The sequence below is a fragment of the Bos indicus genome, chromosome 26 (genome assembly GCF_029378745.1).
Source record: "Bos indicus isolate NIAB-ARS_2022 breed Sahiwal x Tharparkar chromosome 26, NIAB-ARS_B.indTharparkar_mat_pri_1.0, whole genome shotgun sequence".
NCBI classification, from domain to species: Eukaryota; Metazoa; Chordata; class Mammalia; order Artiodactyla; family Bovidae; genus Bos; species Bos indicus.
In genome coordinates this window covers 17,187,156-17,203,619 of record NC_091785.1, presented here as the reverse complement: position 1 = coordinate 17,203,619, position 16,464 = coordinate 17,187,156, and the positions used below count along the sequence as shown (strand labels likewise).

The 16,464-nt window shown below is 40.7% G+C and overlaps 1 protein-coding gene across 4 annotated transcripts in view; it reads right to left on the bottom strand.

Moving 5' to 3' along the window:
* Nucleotides 1–6,501: 6,501 nt before the first annotated feature.
* Nucleotides 6,502–16,464, bottom strand: part of ENTPD1 (ectonucleoside triphosphate diphosphohydrolase 1) — a 104,461-nt gene continuing 94,498 nt past the window's right edge. For all 4 annotated transcript variants that reach the window (XM_019953065.2, XM_019953066.2, XM_070780564.1 and 1 more), the window contains exons 8-10: nucleotides 16,143–16,259; nucleotides 13,302–13,439; nucleotides 6,502–11,110 (exon numbers count right to left, since the gene is read on the bottom strand). In XM_019953065.2, the coding sequence (XP_019808624.1) occupies nucleotides 10,904–11,110; nucleotides 13,302–13,439; nucleotides 16,143–16,259 (462 nt within the window). In that variant the 3' untranslated portion in view covers nucleotides 6,502–10,903. The remainder of the gene's footprint in view (nucleotides 11,111–13,301; nucleotides 13,440–16,142; nucleotides 16,260–16,464) is intronic.

The window sequence follows — 16,464 nt, the reverse complement described above, 5'->3', positions numbered from 1 at the left end:
CAGGGACGGCGGAGCCTGGTGGGCTGCCATCTATGGGTTCGCACAGAGTAGGACACGACTGAAACGACTTAGCAGCAGCAGCAGCAACGGATGGTTATACAGTTTTAGGAACAGTTTTGTACTGAAAAATGTAACAATTACTGGAGAGGCTGCGCCTGCTAGTGAAGAAGCACTGCCACATTTCCAACAGAACTGAAGTTGGTTAAGGAGACCAACCACATTCACATAACTTTTATTACAGTATATTGCTGTAATGTTCTATTTTTTAATTAGGCACATGAGAGATTGACAGTAACCAATAATAAAATAAAACAATTACAGCAATATACTGTAATAAAAGTTATTATTGATTATTGTTGTCAATCTCTTATGTGCCTAATTTATAAATTTTATCATATATATGATACAGGAGAAAACATAGTATATATATAGTTCAGTACTATCCACAGTTTCAGACATCCATTGGGAGTCTTGGAATGTGTTCCCTACAAATAAGCAGGGATTACTGTATCTACTTCAAAACCAGAGACATTACTTTGCCAACAAAGGTTCGTCTAGTCAAGGCTATGGTTTTTCCTGTGGTCATGTATGGATGTGAGAGTTGGACTGTGAAGAAGGCTGAGTGCCAAAGAATTGATGCTTTTGAACTGTGGTGTTGGAGAACACTCTTGAGAGTCCCCTGAATTGCAAGGAGATCCAAACAGTCCATTCTAAAGGAGATCAGTCCTGGGTGTTCTTTGGAAGGACTGATGCTAAAGCTGAAACTCCAGTACTTTGGCCACCTCATTCGAAAAGTTGACTCATTGGAAAAGACTCTGATGCTGGGAGGGATTGGGGGCAGGAGGAGAAGGGGATGACAGAGGATGAGATGGCTGGATGGCATCACCGACTCAATGGACGTGAGTCTGGGTGAATTTCAGGAGTTGGTGATGGACAGGGAGGCCTAGCGTGCTGCGATTCATGGGGTTGCAAAGAGTTGGACACGACTGAGTGACTGAACTGAACTGAACTGTATCTACTTTGCTTTTACCATTTAAAATTGCCTTCCCAGGGATCACCAACAATCCAGTCAAATCCTGCAGCTTTTCTTTGTTAATGATCTCTGGGATCATTAACCACTCTCCATGTATACTTTACATTTTTAGTTTTGCACACTATTATTCAAGCTCGTCTCTTAATTTTCTGGTAGTCGTCAATCACCTTAAGTTGTCTCTTCTTCCTTCTCACTGTAGATATTTTATAGACTCTGTCTTTGGCTTTGTGCTTTTATTCCTATTCTCAATTTTTAAAATCACATTTTATTTTCAAATCATAAGTATTTGGTAAAGTTTATTTAATAGTTCATAGAAGAATGACTTTCATATTTGTTTTTAGAGACCACATCTGTTTTATTCTTTAATGCACTAAAGTCTTTTTTTAGCGCTTAATAGGCTAAATAAAGGGCGCTAGTGGTAAAGAACCCACCTGCCAATCCAGGAGACTGGATATGACCCCTGGGTTTGGAAGATCCCCTGGAGGAGGGCATGGCAACCCACTCCAGTATTCTTGCCTGGAAAATCCCCATGGACAGAGGAGCCTGGAGGGCTACAGTCCATAGGGTCACAAAGAGTCGGACATGACTAAAGCGACTTAGCACACCCAGGCTAAATAAAGTTTAACTAGAAACTGAATTTTGCCTGGGAGTTAGAAATTTCCTTCTCAGTATTTATTCAGGTATTCTATGAGGAAAATTTACTGGCTAACTCATTTCTGTTTCTTATAAGAAGTCCTCAATTAAATCTCTCTCGTGTTTTTCTTCTCTTGGAAACCTTTTGCTTGCTAGAATTTAGAAAAGTCACTTTTTGAACTCAGTATTCTGTTAAGGTAGTGATTGCTATTTCTAAACTAAGATATAATTCTTCCCATCTTTTTCTCTAGGCATTATCTCTGAGAAAATTTCCTTTATAACATGTCCAGATGTCAGTTTTCTTCTTTTTGAAACTAAGCAACAGGGAATTCCCTGGCTGTCCAATGGTTAGGACTCTGCACTTCCACTTCTGGGAGCCCAGTTCAATCCCTGGTCCCAGATCTAAGATCCTGTAACTGTGTGGTGCAGCACTCACACCCACCCCCTAAAAAAAAAAACAAAAAACAAAAAACAAAACCTAAGCAACATTGGAACAGTCCAAAAATCTTATGTATCTTAGCATATTTTCAGTAGGCATTCCTAAAGAATATCTTCTGTTTAATTTTCTCTTCTTTAATAAATATATAGTATTAATTCAGGATCTTTTATATGCTGCTTAGCAGTTCTTCTAAGATTGCTATCTGTCAGATATAGTACTAAACATGGCTACAGAGGTCAGGAAGAGCCCTTACCTTCAAATAGGTAAGTTAACCAGCAAATATAATAGAGTAGGTGCTATAATACAGGACACACTGCTGCTGCTGCTAAGTTGCTTCAGTCGTGTCCGACTCTGTGCAACCCCATAGACGGCAGCCCACCAGGCTCCTCCGTCCCTGGGATTCTCCAGGCAAGAACACTGGAGTGGGGTGCCATTTCCTTCTCTAATGCATGAAAGTGAAAAGTGAAAGTGAAGTTGCTCAGTAAGTGTCCGACCCTCAGAGACCCCATGGACTGCAGCCTACCAGGCTCCTCCATCCATGGGCTTTTCCAGGCAAGAGTACTGGAGTGGGGTGCCATTGCCTTCTCCGACAGGACACACTACCTATTCCTTTTCATCCTATAAGAATTTATGGTGCACCCACTGTGTCCTAGAACTCTGTTTGGCTCTGGGAAGTCAATATTGAATAAGAAAGGCCAGATCCCTTCTTTTATCTTATCTTTGTGTGGACTAGCAAGGCGTTATATGAAGAAATTCTGCACTGCTGTTCCCGTTACCTAGAATGTTCTATCTTTGCATGGCTGACCTCTTAATTTAAATATCACCACTTTAGAGTCAACCTTCCCTGGTTGTCTTATTTAATATTGTCCTTCTCCACCAGTCACTGTCTACTGCATTATCTTGAATTTCCTACAAAGTAACTATTACTTCTCTTTTGAGAACAGGGACTTAGCCTTGTTTGATCGTTCTATATCTTTTAAGTGTTTAAACGGGCTTCCCAGGTGGTGTGCAGTAGTAAAGAATCTGCTTGCCAAGAAGGAGATCTGTGTTTGATCCCTGGGTCAGGAAGATCTCCTGGAGAAGAAAATGGCAGCATACTCCAGTATTCTTGCATGGGAAATCCCATGGACAGAGGAGCCTGGTGGACTACAGTTCTTGGGTAACAAAGAGTCTGACACAACTTAGCAACTGAGCACACACACAAGTGTTTAAACAGTGCCTGGCACATTTAGGGCTCCTAATAAGTATTAGTATTTGCTGAATGGACAAACTAATGAATAGATGGATAGTGCTGATTCAACAAATAAGGTAATTTCAGATAGTGAAGAGTGGGTACTCAGAGAAAATATATGGATGGGTGGAGTCAGGGAGGTCTGATGTCGAGTACTTTAGTACTCCTGACCTTACTCCCTTTCCACCTTTATCTGTTCTGTCACCCTTTCCTCATAGTGCCTGTTCTTAAACTTAAGCCCTTAATTTTTGTGATCTCTTGGCCACAGGAAATAATATTTATATCTTAACAGTTGAAAATCCTCTCTAAAATTTGGCTTGGCTGATGACCTTTACCGTGTGGTTCTTAAGCTTTATTCTTTCCATTAAGGCAAAATATCTGTCAATTTTTCCAAGATGCAAATGATGAGCCCATTTGCTTTTTTTTTTTTTTGAGCCTTCAGCAAGTTGTAATATTTTTGCGGTAGTATCAGATCACTGATCACAGACCACCACAACAAATAGAACAATGATGGAAAAGCTTGAAATATTGCTAAAATTACCAAAATGTGACAGAGCCAAGATGTAAGCAAATGCTTTTGGACAAATGGCACCACTAGACTTGCTTGATGCAAGGTGGCCACAAACCTCAATGTGTAAAAAACAAACACAGTATCTGCAAAGTGCAGTAAAGTCAAGCACAATAAATGAGATATGCTTGTATATACAGTGGAATATTATTCACCCACAAAAAAAGAAATCTTGAATTTGCTACAACATGGATGAACCTTGAAGGCATTATGCTAAGTGAAATCAGTCAGAAACATAGATACTGTATGGTCTCACTTTTACATGGAGGACTCCAAAAACAAACAACAATCAGCCAAAAACAAATTAAAGAAAAGAGCTCACACAACAGAACACATTGGATTGGTGGTTGCTGGAGGAGAGAGAAATGGTGAAAGGGTTCAAAGGTACAAACTTAAGTCATAGGGGGATGTGTAATGTGTAGTGTGGTAACACAGTTAATAATATTTGTGTTGTCTATTTGAAAGTCGTTAGTTTCTCGTTATAAGAAAAATTTTGGTGTGGTGACAATATTAACTAGACTTACTGTGATCATTTCACAGTGTATAAAAATACCAAATCACTGTGTTGTACACCTGAAACTAAGATAATGTATGTCAGTTCAGTTCAGTTGCTCAGGCATGTCCAACTCTTTGCAACCCATGGACACCAGGCTTCCCTGTCCATCGCCAACTCCCCGAGCTTGCACAAACTCATGTCCATCGAGTTGGTGATGCCATCCAACCATCTTATCCTCTGTCGTCTCCTTCTCCTCCTGCCTTCAGTCTTTCCCAGCATCAGATTCTTTTCCAAGGAGTCAGTTCTTTGCATCAGGTGGCCCAAGTATTGGAGCTTCAGCTTCAGCATCACTCCTTCCAATGAATATTCAGGACTGATTTCCTGTAGGATTGACTGGTTTGATCTCCCTGCAGTCCAAGGGACTTCTCTAACACCACAGTTCAAAAGCATCACTTCTTCAGTGCTCAGCTTTTTTTATGGTCCAACTCTCCCATCCATACATGACTACTGGAAAAACCGTAGTTTTGAGTAGACGGACCTTTGTTGGCAAAGTAATGTCTCTGCTTTTTAATATTCTGTCTAAGCTGGTCATAGCTTTTCTTCCAAGGAGCAAGCGTCTTTTCGTTTCATGGTTGCAGTCACCATCTGCACCCTGGCTGCAGTCTCATCCATGTGCCTTGCAAGCTCTTTCCTTTAGGGCCGGACCCTGGGCGGTCAGCTCCGGCTGCTGCTGCTGCTTCCTCCTGGGTTTCTGGCCGCCTCTCCGTCCTCCTCCGGGTCCCGGTTTCTACCGCACTTCCTCCTCTTCTCCTCCCACTACCATCCCTGAGACCATGGGAGGCTTCGTATCATGCGGTTCTTCCCGGTCTTCCAGGCTGTGATAGCATCATCAGGCTGCGCCCTCCTCCCCGCCCGCCTCCAGCCGAGGCCCCAGTCTTGAGCGCTGTGGTTGAACCAGACTCTGCGCCGGGATCTGCGCGGATGCCCTCGTCTGGGGTAGACTTGGGACTAACCGCCGGGGCAGGTCCTCTTTGGGGCACCTAGTCCCGGTTACAGCGGTTATAGGGTGTGTGTCGCCGGTCCAATGTGTACCTGCTCCTGGTTAGGCGCCCGCCCTCCGTCCCTGGCGCCCCTCCCTGCCTCCCTCGCAACCCACCTGCCCACCCCCGATTTGCTTTTTTTTTTTTTTCTTACTTTGTGCTCAGCTTTTATGCCTAAAAGCCTATAACCCTCTTTCTGATTGAATTTTTAAAATTTGAGTTGATATTTTTCCTCTAGTAATCTTGGAGTGGATATCTGGGATTCTGATGAAGCAGCCAATCTCCCATCCAATTCTATGGATGAAATCATGGATTGACCCTCAAAATGAAGACTTTCGTGGGTAAAAGAGACATGATTTTATATTAATATTTTATAATGTTATGAAACATATTTACTAAGAATCAAGAAATGTGCGTTAAAACTTTAGCTCTACCGCTTAGAAATTGTATATAATTTAGAACAAGTGACATAACCTTTCAGGCCATTCTTGTTTAATTTGTAACCTAAAGCAATTGAACCAGATCAGTTAGCTTTTGTTAAGATGCATCATAAGCATATCGAAAACTAGTATTTCATGAGATATTATTTGTTGTACAGGAGTAAAAAGTGTTTAAGTCAAATAAATTTTGGAAATGCAAACTGCAATCAGCATGAGCATTACTTTATAAAAAGCCCTTAGGATTCCTGAAGGATTTGTTAAATTTTTACATGTGGAATCTAAAATGTCACAAATGAATTTATCTTTGAAACAGAAACAGACTCAGAGTCATAGAGAACAGACTTGTGGTCGCCAAAGGGGAGGGGGTTGGGGGAGTGATGGATTGAGGGTTTGGGATTAGAAGATGCTAATTACTATCATATATTTTATATAATTATTATATACTATTAAGCTATTATATATAAAATAGAAAAACACCAAGATTCTACTGTATAGCACAGGGAACTATTTCAGTATCCTGTAATAAATCATAATGGAAAAGAATATGAAAAAGAATATATATAACTGAATCACTTTGCCACACACAAGAAACACACGAATTGTAAATTGACTATACTTCAATACATTAAAAAAAAATAATTTATTAAATTTTATTTAACCCAGAATTTCCCCAAATTATTTGAGCACAGAACTCTTGTTTCCCCCACAGGACAAGCATTAACATGACATGGGACACTAATTGTCTCCAAACTGTTTAGCAAATATTGATTAATCTGAAAGCAATATATTGGAGACAAGATCATTGTTCTTGATATCAGGTTTCTACTGGGGTGGTAATCACAAGATTGAAAAGAGGAATCAAAATGAAAAATGCTGTAAAGGCAGAATGGGAAGGTCTTGGCCAGGACAAGCCCCTGTCACTTCAACACTGATAAAGTTGATTCTAATCTTGGTTCCTTAAGGGAGTGGTGGTGTTAATCATGATAAAATGCAGGAGGAGGAGCAAGTTTATGAGGAAAGGTAGAGCTCAGTATAAGTCATCCTAAAACACACTGTTCCCCATCACAGGCCTTTCCTCCCCTCTCTTCTTAGAACCTTGCTATAAGAAATGATGTTGTTTTATTTTATTTTATGTTTTAACTTTACAATATTGTATTGGTTTTTCCTTAAAATTAATGTAATTAAATAGGATCAAGTCAAAAAAGAAAAAAAAAGAAATGATGTTGTTTCTTAGGAAACTGTATCTCACTTTTCATTGACTAATCCATGTTCTCTGATACTCTTCGTGCAAAAGGGATATAGAAATAAAAAGTCAACTCAGGTGCTGATGAGGGTGATTCCATCATTATATCATCAATATAAATTTAGAAATTCATTTACTTAAAATAGAGAAATACAAAAGGCATAACAACACTTTTAAAACATGGAGTCTTAAATGCCACTTTGAAAGAAGAAGGCTTATGGAGACATTCTTTTCCCAATTAATTAAAATAACTATTGTACCTGTGATTAAACCAATTATGTTCAGTTGTATTAGATTCTTGTGCAAATAAAAACTTGAGTAGTTAACTATACACTGGCTTAAACATATAAGGAAAATAAATAGATGGTCTCTTAATCTGTCATTTTAGAATGTGAGACTAATGTGGGAGGTGCCAGAGCATCCTGGTTAAGGCTGTGGAAAGAAGATGGAATTGATGATGTCTTGGAGGAAATGACATATTTTTAAGACTATTCTTTGGCAAGATAAGTAGATTTCAGTTCATGGAAAACATACTTTATGTTTTAGTTCATAAGAAACTGTGGTAGACTGAATCATTGTGCCCAGTGTTTCATGAATTTTCTGTTACAATTAGTCATTCATGTCCTTTGCCACATGACTCTGCCATTTTCCCCAGTGTTTCTTCAATTGGTAAAGTTGGGGTTGGTCATATGACTTATTTTGGTCAGTAGAATGTGAATGGAAGTGACAGGGCCATGTCTGGGCCAAGACCTGAAGAGGCATCCTGAATTTTCTGTCCTTTTTGTGTCCCTTCTACTCAGAACATGGCTCAGGAAGCCACCAGACAAGGAGAGTGGGAGATACATGGAGCAGGCCTGAACTTGACCTACTGCCGGAAATAGAGGTACTAGCTGATTTTAGACCCATGAACATGAAAATCAATGTTTATTGTGGTAAGCCACTGAAATTTTGAGGTCGTTATAAGAAATAAAAAAAAAAAAAAAAATAGTACAAACTGAAATACCTGGCTAGTGCAGGCTAATTGTGAGCAACTTGTTATGTTCAAACAAGATAGCAATTATCAGACTCTGAATCAGAGAGCGATGAAACCATTTTGGTGAAATTCAACTCGTCTTTCAAACCAACAATACATGAGAATATATTTTAATAGTAACTTTACTATTATATGGTAAACTTTGTGAGCTCTTAAGAGACTAATCTTTATTTTAGTATTCAAATTTACACTTTGACTATAGAATTTAAGCATCCAAATTATCTTGTATCATCTTTAAATCCAGATTAAATTTTCTAAAGTTTAGGGTTAATCATCAAGCATCTTGGTCTGAATGACAGGCATCTCTATTGTCACAAAAAAATGCAACAAAACCTGAGGAATAATGTGAAACTCTGAGCTGGGATGTTAAAAGCTTGTTAAGGATAATGTTAAACTTCATATATAATAAATAATAGCAAGGATGTTATAGCATCTATAGCTGTTTAAAGAAGTTCCCCCACCCAGAGAAAGACAAAATACTATTGCCTGTGTTTTTTTAGCTTTGAATGTACTTTTTGATATGTGCTGTTTAATATGGTAGCCACTAGTCACACATGGCTATCGAGCACTTAAAATGTAGTCCGGATTAGGGTGTGCTCTAAGTGTAATATACACAACAGATTTCAAAAACTTAATATTAAAAAATAAGAAATCTCATTAATTACATTTACTTACATGTTGAAATGAGTTCTAGGCACCTTCACCATAAGTATCTTTGCCATTGACACCTCTGCCACAAGCGTTTTTGCGGCAAACATTTTCATCAAATAACTCATTGCCTATAAGGCACGTTCTCCATGAAAGATAAAATAACCGAGGTAGGAGTTTTTGGTTTGACAGTTTGGTTTCAACTGGTTGAAATGTGTTAGCATTTCTTCTAGTTGGCAACATTATTGATGGCTTTATTGAGCTGGCATATGACACTGATTTGTCCCAAGAGTTGGTTTCGTATTTTGAAACACTACTTTGGAGGAGAAAGAGGCCACAGTCCTAGAAGGTGGAGAGGGAAACCCACATTTCCCACATGACTTTGGAATGTCTATCAACGGACACGTGACAATATGCCAAGAACAAACAACTGTGTAGAAGCTTTCACAGCACAGCACAAAGCTCAGTTACAAAGATGCCTCTAAGGACTTGGAAACGTACATCGCTCTTTATGAAGGAAGACATTTCAGTGAACAAGAAAAAGTATGATGCAGAATGAGGAGACAAACCAATGAGCCAAAAAAATAAACCCCGTATAAAATGCTATGAATGAAAGACTTGGAAGACAAGTGCTTAGGTACCACCTGCAAAATAAAATAAGCTATTTGTACAGTATTGCCATGAATCTACACACATTTTAAATGTACTCAAACATTTTATATTTCATAGTGTCTTGAATTTTGTTATTCATTTCATTGTGTCCTTTAATTGCCCCTCTTTTATTTTCCATTATCTTATATTTTATGGCAAAATTGCTTCCAAGCCAATTACTACAGTGAAAATGTGGCCACAAGTGCTTGTGGCAAAGATGTCTATGGCAAAGATGCTTAAGCAGAAGTACCTAGAACCAGTAGTAACACTTGTAGATGTGATCCCTGGCACATTTTGTTGTGTAAATACCATGACACCAAAAAGGCATGCCACTCTCACTCATGAAGTTCTCTCACTAAATTAGATCCTGGGACAGTAAGATACAGCATGGCTTTAGTGACATCTCAGTGAGCATCTTTGTGGTGCAACTGGTTAGCATGTTTAGCAAAACGGAAAGGTTGACGGTTCATGTCTACCTCAGGATGGCCTTATGCCCAGCCAATTTCTTGGTGATGAAAATATACTGGAGTTGGATAGCATTGACAGTCGCACAGCATTGTGAATGTACTAAATGCCACTAAACTGTTTATGTTATAATGGTGAGTTTTAGGTTCTATGCCTTTTACCACAATAAAAACCAACCCCAGGAGATGTTTTGGAGGACACATTTTTCCAACCTTATGTTGTAACTATTTTTATTCCTGACATGTGTACACCTAACTAAATAATACGCCCTGATATCTGAATGCCTATGTATATATGTACAGCAGCTTTTAAAATAATCTCTGGTATGGGTGTCCCACTCTGTAGCATTTTTGGCATCACCCAGGAATATGTGACTTAGGCAAAAAGCCTCTTTTGGCTTGGATTAACTATTTACTGCATAAGCACAGAAATTCCTTTGCAAGACTCTTTTGCCCTAGTACACATTTGCTTAGTCTAGACAATTTTCCCATGGAAAGGGCAGGCTGGGCTTGGGTGTGTGTCTATCTTCTCCAAAGGCATTGTATGGCTTTTTTAATAAATGGGAATCAGGTCTGTAAGATCACAACTGAATTAGTCCCCAAGATTCTTCTTTTAGGCAGGGCAGCTTCCCAGCACAGGACTCGAGATTCTCAGTTCTTTTGGACAAAGTCAATATTGTTCTTTTATAAAGCAATGATCATGAAAGGAGGCAGATCTTTAAGACCCACACAAACAAAGAGTACAAAAGAGAAAGGGGGGAAGTTTGGAAAGACTCACAGAAAAGACAGTGTCTGCCAGGAAGTCCTTGAAGCAGAGGGTGGTGAATACTTCCCACGGAGAGGCTTTAGCAGAAGCCAAGGAAGCCTCATGCTGGTCAAGACTGGCCTTGGTGAGCAAGAGTGGTGACCTTGGGCCCCACTGTGGAGGTAAGTGCTTCCTGGGCGAGTTTTCTCACTCCAGCCAGAAGATTTCAGCTGCTCCTGCTATACCATGTCTTTCCAGAAATACGAAGGCTTGTGAAAGACAACTATGCCTACGATGATCACTGCGAGCAGGATCAGGGAGAAGAGGACCATGAGGAAGACATAGGTGGAGTGGGGGAGGGGTGGGGACATTGGCTCTTCAGCTGGAATCTTGTTGGTCAGGTTCAGCATGTAGCCCAAAGTCCACCCAACGCTGGTGCTCCGGACCTGCAAACAGTGGGGAAAGTGTTGTTTCTGATTTGAGGATTAAATGAGCTTTCATTCAACGCTACCCATAACACTAAACCACCAGGAAGTGAAAGCACCACGTTCGGTTCTCTAAAGGGATTACTTCTATATTTTGAATTGGGAATATGGCTGTGAGGAAACAGGAGCAAGTGATTAGAAGGAGAGTGTGGGGCCTCACTACTGTATTCCCCAGATTCACAGAGGAATTTGGTGAAAGATGGCTCAGTTCTCCTGCCAAGAAGAACTTAATTCAAATTAGGCCTTTGGAAGTTTGCATTCCTCTTTTGATATTTGTGTAATGTGGGTGATAGGGTGGGGAAGGGGGCTGGAGGCTGACAGGAAGCAGGCAAAAAATGAGAGACTGACTGTCCCTGTCCTTCTACATCCATGTCAGGCCCAGGAATCTCATCCATACAAAACCAGGACTTCTGTTATGATTCAACTAGGGAAAACCTGGGGAATAATCCCCATCAAGTCAGTCTTACTCGACGGATGTTCAAAGACATTGCATATGCATGAGAAAGGATTATTCTCAAATGAAAAAACATTCTCCAACCCTGCCATCTTCCTAGGGATATTCTCAAATGAAAAAACATTCTCCAACCCTGCCATCTTCCTAGGGATATTTTCAAATCACCTCGAAATATATTGAAATATAGGTAGTCTGTGAATAATAAAGAATTGTGGAAATGTTTCTATTACATGAGTTGTATGTGGTCATGGTAGGAAAATCACCAAGTACATATATCTTCTTTTTTGAAGATAAAACCATCTCTGCTTCGTCACTCAGAGTTGTTGTTATTATCATTTTGTGTCATATCCTACCAATCTCTCTGTGCATGTTTTTCACAGAAAAAAGTGGAATTAAATTGCATGTAGAAGTCATTTAACAACTCTTTGTAAATATTATCCCACATCTCTTAAGGGATTTCTGCAGCATCATGACTGGTATGAACTGCCTTATATGGTCATTTTTACTCACTTTATTCAATTATTTATAAACCCTAGAAATGGAGTAGTTGGACAAAGTGATGTACATATTTTAAGGCTTCTAGCACATATTGCCAAAACAGTCTTCCCAAAGGTTATGCCAGTTTACATCCCAGCCAATAGCATGTGAAATGCTCCTCTCCCCTACGCCTTTACCAGTCCTGGGAATTAATAATTTGTAAAATGCCCGCTTCCTTTTATGGGAAACTGGAACTTTATCTGACTGCCTGTGTCAAAGAAGCCTCCAGAGTTACTGGAGTTATCACCTAGGGTTTAGAAATAACAGATCATAGTTGGTACCTCAGAGAATATAAGTCTGACATAGACATCTCTCTCAAACAGACAAACCATGATGGAACAGAAGGAAAACTTGGATGTTAAAACAAGGAAAAGATTCAAATTAGCAAAGGCAATATTGACAAGAGCACGATGAAACTAGTATTTTCAAGGCCACCACAGTCCTCTGCCTTAATGCTTTGTTTTGCTTGAAGTCAGGGGTAAATTGTTTTTGCCATCAATTGGTATGAGTTTAAAAGGTAGAGAAACACTGTCCTTAATATTTTTAATCAGCCACAAGTGTGTTCCTCTGTCTCACTGCCAGTGGAAATGTTGCTCCAGGCCTGAATGCCTGCAGGTGATGCTTTGGTAATGCACAGCCATGAGGTTGCTTCTTTAAGGCTTATGCTAAGCCTGATTTCTTAAGCAAAGGCCCCCATGCACAGTCATTCCTCTCATTCCTCACAGTGAGCTTTCGGATTGGTCATTCTTAAAGCTGCAGCCAACAAGGCCTTCACCCCTTATAAGAAACCATGATCATCCTTTCTGGATTCATGAAGGGGCCTTTGGGATGGATGTTGAAGCCAGCACACAGAATCACTGTGGCTGTTGAAATACTGTTATATTACTTTAATATCTTATATTTTGTCTTATAAGGAGTTAGTCACTGTTTTATGAGCAGAAAGGTGAGGCTGAGGATGCAAGTAGACCTCCTTAGATAGGATGCCCACAACTGGCTGGTCAACATGCCAGGAGAGCCAGGCACAAAATCCCAGCTTGGGTGAGAGGTGAGGTGGCAGAACAGGACATCAGGCCAAAATTTAAATCAGGCTGACTCCTACCTCTTTCAAACTCAAAGCTGTCTCAGTCACTACCACCCAACTTCGCCCTTAACCCAACAAACCTTGTTCATGAAGTGAATATTTTTCCAGGACTCAGCTGTAAAATGGTAGCCATTCAGGAGGAGAACCAGGATGTAGGTGCCAGAAAAGCAGTATTCACTCAGGTATTTCTCCTTCACTTCACCAAAATTCTTCTGCACCTGGAAGCAAAGTGAGGAAAACATGATGCTTGTACAACAGGCCCTTCTCCACAGCCGCCATGTTCCCTACTGAGCTGATCAAGGGAATAGAAAGCCCCAGCTCACATGGGCCTGAGGGTTGGCCTCTGCAGAGGGCTTTGGGAATGGCGCTGCATGCCTTCCATGGGTGCAGGGCTTCATACTTCAGGGTCTGTTAAGGGATCTTTTCCTCCACAGGCTATGACACATTAATAAGTGCTCCAGCAGGAAAAAAAAAAATCTAGTTTCTGCGGTCTAATAGGTTCAACAACACTGAATTTTACTATATTTTTTCATCCCTTGTGAAACATTTTCCACATATATTCAAAACTGAAAAACTGTTACATGAAAGAAATCATTAATTTTTGTTTAATGAGCTTGTCCACTTATACACACATTTATTCAATAAATATAGTGTCTGTATTTTCATTTTACAGATCTTTAAGTGTGGGGAAAATTTGATCTTTGTTAAGACATTTCAACGTGTAGAATCAAAAGAACTAGGGTTGGAGTCCTGACTCTATCCACACCGTCTCAGCCTCTTGCCCTTGTTGTTGTTCAGGCACTAAGTCGTGTCTGACTCTGCAACCCCGTGGACTGCAGCACGCCAGGCTCCTCTGTTCTCCACTATCTCCCACAGTTTGCTCAGACTTATTTCCATGGAGTCAGTGATGCCATCCAACCATCTCAACCTCTTTCTCCCCTTCTCCTCCTGCCCTCAATCTTTCCTAGCATCAGGGTCTTTTCCAGTGAGTTGGCACAGTTACGTTCGACAAACACTGCCCTGGAACCCAGTTCAGGAAGCATTTTGCTCAAGAATCCAAGATGTTCCTCTTTCTCCACAGATCACCAGCAGCTGCAAAAAGCCTCCCCTCTTGGAAAGGGCTGAGGCATATCTGATCTGCTCTTTCTGAAAGCCCTGAATACCTCCTTCATGTCCAACTCAGACAAAATACTTAAGAGAAAATTCCAAATGTCCAGGCTCTTGCACAACCTTCAAATGTCCAGGCTCTTGTACAATCTTCCTTCCTCGGTTGTCAGTGCCCAAGAGAATAGCATCCATTTTCAAATAATCACATATCTTCAGAATGAAAGCACCATGCATTTTGCAACCGTGTCGACTTAAAACAGCTGCTGTTTTTGGCCACTCCTAGATGATCTGTTTATTTTTAGAACAGAGTATATGCAGATGACACCACCCTTATGGCAGAAAGTGAAGAGGAACTAAAAAGCCTCTTGATGAAGGTAAAAGAGGAGAGTGAAAAAGTTGGCTTAAAGCTCAACATTCAGAAAACTAAGATCATGGCATCTGGTCCTATCACTTCATGGGAAATAGATGGGGAAACAGTAGAAACAGTGTCAGACTTTATTTTTTGGGGCTCCAAAATCACTGCAGATGGTGATTGCAGCCATGAAATTAAAAGACACTTACTCCTTAGAAGGAAACTTATGACCAACCTAGATAGCATATTGAAAAGTAGAGATGTTACTTTGCCAACAAAGTAATGTCCGTCTAGTAGAGGCTATGGTTTTTCCAGTGGTCTCATAGTTGGACTGTGAAGAAAGCTGAGCACTGAAGAATTAATGCTTTTGAATTGTGGTGTTGGAGAAGACTCTTGAGAGTCCCTTGGACTGCAAGGAGATCCAACCAGTCCATCCTAAAGGAGATCAGTCCTGGGTGTTCATTGGAAGGTCTGATGCTAAAGCTGAAACTCCAATACTTTGGGCACCTCATGCGAAGAGTTGACTCATTGGAAAAGACCTTAATGCTGAGAGGGATTGGGGGCAGGAGGAGAAGGGGACGACAGAGGATGAGATGGCTGGATGGCATCTCCAACTAGATGGACATGAGTTTGTGTGAACTCTGGGAGCTGGTGATGGACAAGGAAGCCTGGCGTGCTGCGATTCATGGGGTCGCATAAAGTCGGACATGACTGAGCGACTGAACTGAACTGAACTGAAATTCCATATCTTTCTCTTGCGTCCCTGGAAATTTTCATCAGGTGGCACTGGATCTTGAATGACTCAGTGCCTCAGACCAGAAGAAAACTTGTGCTTCTGTCATAAGCAGGATATATATTGAACCTGTTTGATGGAAAAATGGTCTGACCACAGTGGTGTCTGTGGCAGATTCTGTGAACTGCCTGTCTTCCTCGGGGGTTAAGGGAAGTAGTAGAAGACAATGTGCTCAGCTCCAGGAAGTAGCTCGTGGTGGATCTAGGGCTCAAAGCCAGTCGTAAAATCCTGCATCCTGCTTTCTCAGCCAGCCGTGGCCAATGAGATGTAAGAGAAAAGACTACTAAGGAGCTTCTGGGCTAGCTTTTGCTTTCCTGTAAAAAGGAACTGATGTATCTGGATGCGATCACTGAAGCTAAACCTTATTTCCATGAGGAAAGCAGCCGAAGAATGATCAAAGAATGATTGAAGATAGTCAAGCTATTGGACCCATGCCAGCAACTGCCTATTGCCACACTTCAAATTAGGTGAAAATCATTAAGACCTTTTTTGTTTAATCCATTGTATGGCCAGTTATCATGGAATGCCGGTGAGTTTATTCCTAACTGAGTGTGCCATCTGGGCCTCTCTAACATGTGTGTTGGATCTTGGTCACATTAGTACAACCTGAAGAGCAGACGCACAGGGAAATGGTAACAATGGTAACAGCTGCTGTTTCCAGTTGCTTACCTCTTCCCAACGCTGAGCGCAGAACTCTTCCAACTTCTCAGTCAACTGTTCCACAGATACTGATTCCTCTGATGTAAGGTTTAAAAACTCCATCACATAGTAAAAAGCTGAAAATGCCTACAAGAGAAAAGTGCTGAGTTTGGTGCAGTGTCCAACACAGAGGGGCATTGATTCACTCTCCAGAAGGCCAAACCCCTAGGGAAAGTGCCTAGAAATCTCTGAGGAATAAATCATCGATCAGGTGATATTCCAGACCCAGGAACTGCTTCCTTCCTAGAAGGTGTCACTTTGCCACTGACAGGCATTTCTGAGCTGTTTGGTA